The sequence below is a fragment of the Gigantopelta aegis genome, chromosome 9 (genome assembly GCF_016097555.1).
Source record: "Gigantopelta aegis isolate Gae_Host chromosome 9, Gae_host_genome, whole genome shotgun sequence".
Taxonomy (NCBI): Eukaryota; Metazoa; Mollusca; class Gastropoda; order Neomphalida; family Peltospiridae; genus Gigantopelta; species Gigantopelta aegis.
This window is the reverse complement of record NC_054707.1, coordinates 84,539,244-84,551,530: the sequence shown is the minus strand read 5'-3', so window position 1 is coordinate 84,551,530 and position 12,287 is coordinate 84,539,244. Positions and strand designations below refer to the sequence as shown.

At 46.2% G+C, this 12,287-nt stretch overlaps 1 protein-coding gene across 1 annotated transcript; it reads left to right on the top strand.

The window, feature by feature from the left end:
* The first annotated feature begins 6,457 nt into the window (after window positions 1–6,457).
* Window positions 6,458–10,748, top strand: LOC121381819. Its single transcript, XM_041511177.1, has 2 exons — window positions 6,458–7,791; window positions 10,730–10,748. Exons 1-2 carry the CDS (start codon window positions 6,458–6,460, stop codon window positions 10,746–10,748), a joined length of 1,353 nt encoding a protein of 450 aa, XP_041367111.1.
* The last annotated feature ends 1,539 nt before the right edge of the window (window positions 10,749–12,287 follow it).

Here is a 12,287-nt window from a genome sequence, read left to right as displayed (position 1 = left end):
GTTAAAGTTTTATTTCTATCAGGTATTTGTCAGGGCCCAGTGTTCCAGGCTTAAACCCATGTTTTTATTTCTATCAGGTATTTGTCTGGGCCCAGTGTTCCATGCTTAAGACCATGTTTTTACTTCTATCAGGTATTTGTCGAGGCCCAGTGTTCCAGGCTTAAGACCATGTTTTTATTTCTATCAGGTATTTGTCAGGGCCCAGTGTTCCCGGCTTAAAACAATGTTTTTATTTCTATCAGGTATATGTCAGGGCCCAGTGTTCCGGGCTTAAAACAATGTTTTTATTTCTATCAGGTATATGTCAGGCCCAGTGTTCCTGGCTTAAGACCATGTTTTTATTTCTATCAGGTATTTGTCAGGCCCAGTGTTCCAGGCTTAAGACCATGTTTTTATTTCTATCAGGTATTTGTCAGGGCCCAGTGTTCCAGGCTTAAGACCATGTTTTTATTTCTATCAGGTATTTGTCTGGGCCCAGTGTTCCATGCTTAAGACCATGTTTTTACTTCTATCAGGTATTTGTCGAGGCCCAGTGTTCCAGGCTTAAGACAATGTTTTTATTTCTATCAGGTATTTGTCAGGGCCCAGTGTACCAGGCTTAAGACCATGTTTTTATTTCTATCAGTATTTGTCGGGGCCCAGTGTTCCAGGCTTAAGACCATGGTTTAACTTCTATCAGGTATTTGTCGAGGCCCAGTGTTCCAGGCTTAAGACCATGGTTTAACTTCTATCAAGTATTTCTCGAGGCCCAGTGGTTCCAGGCTTAAGACCATGTTTTATTTCTATCAGGTATTGTCGGGGCCCAGTGTTTCCTGGCTTCAAATACAGATCTTTCAAGGGAGCCAGTGCAGCCTCTGTGACCTACAAACCATTGTCGGGGCAACCAGTGACCTTCTCCTCGTACTATAACGGAGGTGGCCAGTTCACTTTGTACGGAGAAGGAGACAGTGATCAGACAGTAGAAATCCTCGCATGGTACAACAGTCTTCCTGGTACGCCGGCGGCCATCGTGAAGTCAAAGTCGTCGGGGACAACGGGCTAGCCATTCTCACAGGGATACATCCCAATACGACAGCAGCCTACTGGCACGAGATGATCCGTGCATTCAACGATTTGTCGACACACTTGACAAATGGGACGCAGAGAGGATCGACTGTTTTAACTGACCTTCTGAGACGCTTGAGAATAACCGTGAACTTTTGATGAGGTGTCTTTTATAAAGTATTTTATAAACGCATCTGTACTGCGGTCGGAGAACATGAGCCGTTCGTGGTGTTGAGAAACTTAAGCTAGACTCGTCACTGGCTTTTTGTGCTTAAGTTAAATGGATCTGAAAGTTAACAAGTGAATTTAACCTATAAACTGAATGCATCCCAAGAATTTTTAAATCAAATAACATTGCCATGAATGTATCATAAATTAGTTTCTAGTAAGAACATGGATTGGTTATAGCCATTCAGACTAACCAATCAAGAAATTACTAATCTTGTGATAGGTAATGAATATTCTCATTGGTTTTTCAGTGGGATAGCAATTTGTGGTACTGTTATGGAGGACAATCTCATCTCAGTCAGGGCTGTTACATAAGTTGATGTTTGTTCAGTATGTCTTTGTTGGGAACACATATTTAATGTTTGTTTTTTATGTTTTTGCCGTTTTAGGTGTTATATTTTATAGAAATATATGTATATACAAATGTAAAATGTGTTTTTCTGTTTGCAAAGTAATTTTGTGCATTTTGAGTAATTTTGCAATAAACAAGGCATCGGAAATGTTGCAAAACCACTCACAATCCTGTTCCTGTATGCTAAATATCATGAATACAGCGCTCTACCTAGCATTAGAAAAATAGGAGTCATTGCACCACCATTTTTGTATGGTGGCAGTGTACAGTTAGCTCCCTTATGTACCCAGACACGCAAAGAGTTCGCTTTTGGGTTTGCTCAGATCCATGTTTGAAGGATACATGTAATTATTTGGAATAGGAAGTAAATTCTTGAGCTTAGTGATAGCCAAGGAGTTACTTTTAAAAACGACAATTGGTTTGTCACCAACAGTGCAAATGGTTTAGCTGTAGTGAGGCTTGGTATTCATACAGATGATACACCAGGTTTTCCTTGTGACAAAAATGGAGCGCATAAATTTTGGGTAATTTTCAAACAGGCTGATTTTGTTAAAAAAATTAATAACTAAACTTTTATTCAAATGAGGGTTTTTGTAAGGTTTGATGAGAACAGTTTTCCATAAATATGTGTGATATCGGCCAACTCCCCGGTTTGGGTGTGGTTTGTGTGAGTGTGAACATTTCATAAATATATGTTGATATCGGCCAACTCCCGGTTGGGTGTGGTTTGGGTTGGGTGTTGGTTTGTATGAGTGTGAACATTGTCATAAAATATGTGTGATATCGGGTTGGGTGTGGTTTGTATGAGTTGTGAACATTGTCATAAATTATGTGTGATATCGGCCAACTCCCGGTTTGGGGTGATTTTATGAATGTTATGAGTGTGAACATTGTCATAAATATATGTGTGATATCGGCCAACTCCCGGTGGGGTGTGTCATAAATATATGGTGATTGGGTGGGTGGTGTGTGGTGGGTTGGTGTTTTTGTACGAGTGTGAACATTGTCATAAATATATGTGTGATATCGGCCAACTCCCGGTTGGGTGTGGTTTGGGTTGGGTGTGGTTTGGGTTGGTTTGGGTTGGGTGTGGTCTGGGTTGGGTGTGGTTTGGGTCGGGTTGGGTGTGGTGGGTGTGGTTTGTATGAGTGGGTTGGGTGTGGTCTGGGTCGGGTGTGGTCTGGGTTGGGTGTGGTTTGTATGAGTGGGTTGGGTGTGGTTTGTATGAGTGGGTTGGGTTGGGTGTGGTCTGGGTTGGGTGTGGTCTTGTCTGGGTTGGGTGTGGTCTGGGTTGGGTGTGGTCTGGATTGGGTGTGGTTTGTATGGGTGTGGTGGGTGTGGTTTGTACGAGTGTGGTGAGTGTGGTTTGGGTTGGGTGTGGTTTGTATGAGTGTGGTGGGTGTGGTTTGTATGAGTGGGTTGGGTTGGGTGTGGTTTGGGTTGGGAGTGGGTTGGGTTGTGTGTGGTTTGGGTTGGGTGTGGTTTGTATGGTTGGGTTGGGTGTGGTTTGTATGAGTGGGTTGGGTTGGGTGTGGTTTTGTATGAGTGGGTTGGGTTGGGTGTTGGGTGTGGTTTGGGTTGGGTGTGGTTTGTATGAGTGGGTTGGGTGTGGTTTGGGTTGGGTGTGGTTTGTATGAGTGGGTTGGGTTGGGTGTGTTTGTATGAGTGTGGTGTGTGTGGTTTGGGTTGAGTGTGGTCGGTGTTGTTTGGGGTGGGTGTGGTGGGTGTGGTTTGTACGAGTGTGGTGGGTGTGGTTTGTATGAGTGTGAACATTGTCATAAATATTTGTGTGATATCGGCCAACTCCGGTGGGTGTGGTTTGGGTTGGGTGTGGTTTGGGTCGGGTTGGGTGTGGTTTGTATGAGTGGGTTGGGTTGGGTGTGGTCTGGGTCGGTGTGGTCTGGGTTGGTGTGGTCCTGGTTGGGTGTGGTTTGTATGAGTGGGTTGGTTTGGGTTGGGTGTGGTTTGTATGAGTGGGTTGGGTTGGGTGTGGTTTGTGTTGGGTGTGGTTTGTATGAGTGGGTTGGGTTGGGTTTGGTTTGTGTTGGGTGTGGTTTGTATAGTGGGTTGGGTTGGGTGTGTTTGTAGGAGTGGGTTGGGTTGGGTGTGGTCTGGTTTGGGTGTGGTTTGTATGAGTGGGTTGGTTGGGTTGGGTCTGGTCTGGGTTGGTTGGGTGTGGTCTGGGTTGGTTGGGTGTGGCTGGGTTGGGTTGGTCTGTGTTGGTGTGGTTGGGTTGGGTTGGGTTGGTGTGGTGTGGGTTGGGTTGGGTGTGGTTGGGTTGGTGTGGGTGTGGTTGGGTGTGGTCTGGGTTGGGTCTGGGTTTGGTGTGGTCTGGGTTGGGTGTGGGTGTGGTTGGGTTGGTTGGGTCTGGTCTGGGTTTGGGTTGGGTGTGGGTGTGGGTTTGGGTTGGGTTGGGTTGGGTTGGTGTGGTCTGGTTGGGTGTGAACATTGTCAAAATCTTGCAGTTTGGACACATTATAATGATGGGCGGGACTTAGCTCGGTGGTAAGCAATCGCTTGATGCACAGTCGGTTTGGGATCGATCCCCTTCCCATTGGGCTATTTTTCATTCTAGCCAGTGCACCACAACTGGTATATCAAAGGCTCTGGTATGCGCTATCCTGTCTGTTGGATGGTGCATATAAAAATTTCTATAGACATTACCTGTCCTCAAACAAGTGCACCTCCCCCCCCCCCCCCACGCAAGTGGTCTGGTCCGAACATCCCAACAGCCAATGGGATGGCCTAAATTCTTCTACTGCATACTGCTCTCTAGTTCCGGTCACATGACTGTAACTTTCTTCTTTTTCTCTTCGCTAAAGGGTCTGGACGTCTTTTGCTTTGGCTCTGTTTGGAGTCAACTTTTTTTATAAGACCTTTGGTTTTGTATTCGTGTTTGGGTGAAATGTTTTTCACCTTAATTTTCGTTAGCTTTCTTTAGCTTTCGTATGTTTCTTTTCGCGTATTTCGCTTGACTTTCTCAAGTGTTAATTTACCATGAATGTTGTTATATTGGCCCGTTTGTCGTGTCGGACGCCATTTGCAAAATGGCGTCTTTGTTGACCGGCTTGTGTTTGTGTCATGGATTCTTTTCTTTCTCTTTCACAGATTGAAAACTTATTATCATGTCAGATGTTAATGTTCAGCGACAGGTACGACGTGCCTATGCTGTAAGAAGTTCACTTGCAGGCGGCGACCCTCATGAATTATGTCCGGGTTGCCGTGTTCCTTGTAGCCTCTCTTCGAGATGCGACCTGTGTTCGGGCCTGTCTCTACTGTCGAGTTCGCGCGCTTACTTGAAGGTGGTGTCGGCGAGAGCCAAGAAAGTGAATCTTCGCCGTCAATTGCGGACTCCGTAGCAGATGTATTACGTTCGATGCTACCCACTATGCTGAAAGAGACTATGGCATCAATGGCGGCCTTACCAGAACCGGCGGGTTTGGGGCCAGGTCCGGTTCAAGTCCCCTCTTCGGGGGGTGCGGCTCCAGGACGCAAGACTTCACATGACAGGCCTGCGGTTCCTACGCAGCCCTCTGACAAGCCTACTCAATCAGTTAAGACGTTCCACGGCCTCCAAGGATCACCGATCTTCAGCGGGGAAGTCATCTTCGGCGCAGCGGAGCCGGGCTCGTAGCCGTTCCCCACGACCTGCACGTCTCCCTACGGGTTCCGTGGATCGGCAGCGCAGACCTTCTATTGAGTCTTCAGAGGGTTCTCGACGGGACCGTCCACGGTCCGGTTCACCAGTGACTTCTGTTTCGGCGGATCGATTAGCCTGTGCTCGAGTGCTTCGAGACTTTGGAGATGCAGCGCCTACAGCGGTTTCCGTCATTGATGAGACTGAATCTCCTGACCATATGAATATGAGGGATTGCTTGGCGGCCGTCTATGACATGTTGCCGTCCTTGCCACATCCACCAACGCCGTCCAAGAAGGGACCGACACCGATGATAGCGACTGATGTCCCTCCGGAAGATGTGGTGATCCGTTCCTTGGCAGCCGGTACACTCGTATCTGAGGTGGCGACAGATTTAGACCGCACTTTTAAAGACACAGCATCTTTTGTCGCCTTCCCGTCTTGGGGTCACCGTATGTATCCGGTGTTTGACATGCCCTTTACAGATGTAGCTCCGTCTTTGGATGAAGATGTTCACCGTCTTGGGAAGTCGTCAACCGTGGATTTGACGGACAAACAAGTACAAGCCATGGATACTGCCCAGAGACGTTGGTTGTTTGTGTTATCTTACTTGGACGTTTTCCTTGCGGCGATGGCCACCCAGGCAAAAGATGCACGGTGCTACGCGCTGTTCCAGCAATCGGCGCAGATGCTAGCTTTCCTGACGTCTTCGGTGACTTCGATGTCCTCGATGTTGATGCAATACCGTCGCCAGGCTTATCTGAAAAAATCCACTTTGGATTTCCAGCATAAGAAGGAGCTGTTAGCTCAACCGTGGTCCGCAACGAAGCTGTTTGCAGGCAAAGTTTCTGAGGTGGTGAAGGCCAATGATAAGGACCAACAGTCGACAGCAACTGTCAAAGCGTTGCAACTTATTTCGACATTGGAATCTACGAAGCGAAAGTCTACATTCACACCACAACCACCATCTAAGCGCTGGAGAGGTTCCTTTCGAGGTCAACCTTCTCGACGGTTTCTGGTCAGACGACCATCCGGTCTGCCAGCTCGGACCCAGGGGAAGCCTGGTCGACGTTGACGCCAGCCAACAGATCGTGGACTGCTCAGATTGCTTCAACCTACGCCCGCCCCTATTTTTGAACCAGAACAGCGATTCGGTTTTGACGCTTCCGGTGTGTACCACACCGGTCGGAAGATCCATGGTCGGAAGTCGACTTCGCCATTATTGGCGAAACTGGCAGACACTTTGCCAAGATCCGTTTGTCACGTCGATCTTGAAGACAGGGTATCGTCTGCAATTGTCTGCCATCCCTCCATTGACCACTTCACCTCGAGAACCGCGGCATTCCGTTGCGCAAGTCAAGGTTCTACAGGAGTCCGTCAACAAGCTGGTGGAGAAGGGAGCCGTTCGCAGCATTTCGGAAGTACACTTAACACCCGGCTTTTACTCGGACATCTTTCTCGTACCAAAGAAAGATTCTCCGGAGCTGCGAATGATTCACAACTTGGCGGTCTTCAACGACCACTACCTGTCTCCTCCTCCGACCTTCAAGATGTTAACGTTGCGAGATGTCATAGCCGTGATCAGACCGGGGGATTGGCTTGCCTCGCTGGATCTCAAGGACGCCTACCTGCACGTTCCGATGCATGCCGATTTCCATCACTACCTGCGGTTTGTGCTACAGGGTCGGCATTACGAATGGACAGTCCTGCCCTTTGGGATATCCATAGCGCCATGGCTGTTCACCAGAATCACGACTCCGATGTCACGCTTCCTGCATCACAGAGGTATATCCTTTTACCCATACCTCAACGATTGCCTGATGAGGAGTCACAGCAAGACAGGGCTGACTGCACATGTTGCCTTCATCATGGACTTTCTCAAGCAGCTGGGTTGGATTATCAACATCGAGAAATCTCGACTGGCTCCCACGCAGTCTCTACAGTTCATAGGCGCTTGGCTTCGACCCGACCTGGGCCTCGTTCAAGTTCCTTTAGACCATTGGGAGAAGATCCAGACCATGATTGCCATAGCCCTCACCGCTCCAATGACCTACCGCGGTTGGCAGAGTCTCCTGGGTCTCCTCACTTCCGCCCAGGATTTGACACTCAGAGGTCGTCTCCAGTTGCGGCGCTTGCAGATGTTTCTCAACCCGTTTGTTCGTTTCAACAATCCGGACTTGATCATCTCACTCCCGGACGATCTACGCTCCAGCCTGCAGTGGTGGCAGCTCCGATCGAACGTCTTAGAAGGTGTCTCTATGCGGGCCTTCATAGCCACTCATCACCTGTTCGTCGACGCGTCATTGGAAGGTTGGGGAGCCCATCTAAGCAACCAGACTACTTCAGGGCTGTGGTCTCCCGGCGAACTCGGACTCCACATCAACCTGTTAGAGTTGTTGGCAGTCTATTACGCTATCCTTCATTGGCGACAGATGTTGACGGAAGCCTCTCTCATGGTGGCCACAGACAGTACGACCACGGCGGCTTACATCAATCGTCAGGGCGGAACTCACTCCAGCAGTCTGCTGCAGTTGACTTATCGTCTCTACAAGCTGGTCGACGAAATTCCATTGCAACTTCGGGCTCGTCATATTCCAGGGGTTTCCAATGTACTAGCCGACACATTATCCCGACCGTCGTCTCCACAGCCGACGGAGTGGATGCTCCATCCGGAAGCGTTTCGATGGGTGTGCGACAGACTTTGGACACCAAACATCGATCTTTTCGCCACACGATTCAACCATCAGCTGAGGGTTTACGTGTCTCCGGTGCCGGATCCCGAAGCTCTGGGGATCTCGACGCATTGGCCATCAGCTGGGAACAGATGGACGCGTACGCTTTTCCTCCACCAATCCTCCTTCCAAGGGTGCTTCAGAGGTTTCAGCTGTACCATTGTCGCCTGTTGCTCATTGCTCCGATGTGGCCATCCAGGATGTGGTATCCAGATCTAATACGTCTTGCCGATCCACATCCTTTACCGCTGCCAGACTGGGATCATCTGTTGCTGCATCCCACGTCAAGACTATACCATCCACGTCCGCAGTTGTTCCAACTGCACGCGTGGACTTTATCTCCAAGAGTTTGAGGAAGAAAGGTTTTTCTTCACAGTCTACGGCGGCCATTTTGAAAGCGCACAGATCATCTACTACTGCGGCTTACAATGTCATATGGCTTTGCTTTCACCGATGGTGTGTCCGGAAAAAACTCAAACCTCAGACGATCCAGATACCTCGTCTTGCTGATTTTTTGCTGTATCTGCGGACCACTTTACGATTGAAGGGGTCTACCATCGCTGGGTACGTTTCGGTCATCGCTACTGTTCGTGATGTCACTACTGGAACGAAGTTATCGGGTATTCCTGAGATCCATAAGATGATCAAAGGGTTTCGCCTTTAAGATCAAGTACACCGGTTTCGGCCACCAAGATGGGACTTGAATCTGGTGTTACGAGCGTTATCAACCGCACCTTATGAGCCGATCGAGTCCTCTTCCCTGCAAGATTTGACACGGAAGACGGTGTTTTTACTCGGTTTCGCCACGGCTGCTCGTGTCTCAGAACTTCATGCTCTTGATGTAGACTTGGTACGTTTTCACTGAGATCGGCGTGCAGTCAACTTGGGGTTACTCATGAACTTTGTTGCAAAGAATCAGTTACCAGACCAAGCGCCTCGCTCGTATGTTGTGCAGGCCCTCTCCTCTATCGTTGGTCCAGCGGACGTTGAGGACTTGGCGTTGTGCCCTGTTAGAGCCCTGCACCAGTACATCGAGAGGACCAGATCTTTTCGACAACATTGTAAAAGACTTTTCCTCTCCTGTAACCAGAGTCGGTTGAGGGATATTACCAAGAACACGGTGGCCACCTGGATCCGGTCGTCTATCCTGACCGCCTATCAGAAGGAGGGTTTACCTGCTCCATCTGCTTCCAATCCGCATGAATTCCGTGCCTTGGCTGCCACGATGTCCCTGCACTGCAACACATCCATTCAGCACATCATCACTGGCTGTTTCTGGGCTACGGACTCCATCTTCGCCAACTATTATCTGAGGGATGTTTCCACAGAAGACGTTGAGGGGTTCCATCATCTGGGTCCGGTTGTTGCTGCACAGACTCTGTTGAATACAAGCCGTCCTCGTCGCCGTTGATGTCTGTCTGATTCTGGGCTGTATACCGAGATGTCCACCGAATCGACAGGTGAGGATTGCTTAGACTTTTGTTCTTTTGCACAGTTCACGCACTGGTGCCGGAACTTTTGTCTCGATAACCTTTACCCTGCACTGCATGTGGTTATTTGTTGTCGTTATTGAACTAACAGTTCTTTGGTGTACTAGACAGAAAACACTCGGGGGGCTTGTTCTGTTCAATGTTCTGACGGATGCACCTCATTAGGTTGTCGCTTGTTATTGAAAAACTATAACACTTCAATACGTGAGGGTTACCTAACACCTGCATCCCTGGTGGCTACGTCTTCCCACCCTGTCAGAACCAGCATGAGATGTGGCTTCCGCCTCCTGGTCCATGTGTTCTAGGAGCCGTACCTGCCACTGCTGACGGATGTCACCATTCTGGTTGTTGTTACTAACATCACCTGCATTGGTCTGTGACGGGCATCCCTAAGATGAGGGCTTACCAAGGTTGGCCTTATTCTTCCACTAGTCAGCCTCTTTCCAGTTGGGGAGTTTTCACAAGCATCTACGGATCTCGGCACCCACCACCATCTGTTGAATGCTGCACTTGTTTGAGGACAGGTAATGTCTATAGAAATGGAGAAAACTTGAAGTGTTTTCTCTTTTATAGATACATTACCTGTCCTCAAGATTCATCCCGCCCGGGCCTCCCCGCTTCCTGTTCTCCGTGCGATGCGCTCAGGGAAAAAGAAGGAAGTTACAGTCATGTGACCGGAACTAGAGAGCAGTATGCAGTAGAAGAATTTAGGCCATCCCATTGGCTGTTGGGATGTTTGGACCAGACCACTTGCGTGGGGGGGAGGTGCACTTGTTTGAGGACAGGTAATGTATCTATAAAAGAGAAAACACTCAAGTTTTCTCCAATCCCTTGCTACTACTCGAAAAAAGTAGCCCATGAAGTGGTAACAGCGGGTTTCCTCTCACAATAGCGGTGTGGTCCTTAACCATATGTCAGACACCATATAACCGTATATAAAATGTGTTAAGTGTGTTGTTAAATAAAACATTTACTTCCTTCCATTATGATGAAAGTAACACAAACATTTAATTAAAAATATTTAAAAGAAGTCGTCTTTATACATGTAATTATGACCCTTTTTGTAATTTCTTTGAGACTAAAAATACCTGTATCTTTCTTTATTTTAAACTATAGGGGGGCATTTAGGATGCCATGGGCTGGTTTGCATAACTCTCAGCTGAAGATTCACAAATAACTGTGGTCTTCTACCTTAAGGTGTTTAGAATTTTTTTGCATCTGTAGTGTTTTCCACTGCTATTTTTAGCTTCACCAGTGTCATTTGATGAATCCACTGGACAAAAATTGATTACTTCATGGGGAAATGGTTGGTGTCATTTCGTTTCAAGAGGAATAAGGTTTCTAAAAAAAACCCCAGCTCTTCAGAAAACATTGTGGTTACCATTTTATGGTACCAGTATACAGTTAGCTCCCTTGTATACCCAGGCATACAAAGAGTTTGTTTGTTGGTTTTACACAGATCCATGTTTGAAGGCTAATTATTTGGAATAGGAAGTAAATTTGTAAGCTTAGTGATAGCCAAGGAGTTACTTTTAAAAATGACAGTTGGTTTGTCACCAGCAGTGCAAACAGTTTAGATGTAATGAGGCTTGGTATTCATACACTGGATTTCCGTGTAAAAAACGTGGGGCGTGATCATTTTGGGTACTTTTCAAACAAACTGATTTTGTGAAAAATTTAATAGCTAAACCTTTATTCAAATGAGGGTTTTTGTAAAGTTTGATGAGCAAAGTTTCCATAAATATATGTGTGATATCCGCCAACTTCTGCTTGGGTGTGGTTTGTATGGGTGTGAACATTGTCAAAAATGTGCCCAAAATCTTGCAGTTTGGACACAGACATTTAACTAAAAATATTTAAAATAAGTCCTATTTATAATTATGACCCTTTTTGTCATTTTCTTGAGACTAAAAATACCTGTATCTTTCTTTATTTTTAAACCAGGTGGGCATAAATCTCAGCGTAAGATTCACAAATAACTGTGGTCGTCTACCTACATGTATGTCATATCATGAATACCACATTTTACCTAGCATTAGAAAAATAGGAGTCATTGCACCATCCTATTACTGTATGTCAAATTTCATGAATACAGCATTTTACCTACATGTAGCATAAGAAAAATAGGAGTCATTGCACCATCCTATTACTGTATGTTAAATTTCATGAATACAGCATTTTACCTACATGTAGCATAAGAAAAATAGGAGTCATTGCACCATCCTATTACTGTATGTCAAATTTCATGAATACAGCATTTTACCTACATGTAGCATTAGAAAAATAGGAGTCATTGCACCATCCTATTACTGTATGTCAAATTTCATGAATACAGCATTTTACCTACATGTAGCATAAGAAAAATAGGAGTCATTGCACCATCCTATTACTGTATGTTAAATTTCATGAATACAGCATTTTACCTACATGTAGCATTAGAAAAATAGGAGTCATTGCACCATCCTATTACTGTATGTTAAATTTCATGAATACAGCATTTTACCTACATGTAGCATTAGAAAAATAGGAGTCATTGCACCATCCTATTACTGTATGTTAAATATCATGAATACAGCATTTTACCTACATGTAGCATTAAAAAAATAGGAGTCATTGCATCATCCTATTACTGTATGTTACATTTTATGAATACAGCATTCTACCTAGTATCTGAAAACTGGGAGTCATCATGATTAACAGGTTGTTATTTTGGGAGTCATATATTCCCCTCCCACCTGTTTGAAGTGTTATTTTTAATGACGTTTTAATTCATCATCCACAAACTAAAGCATATTTATTTGAAA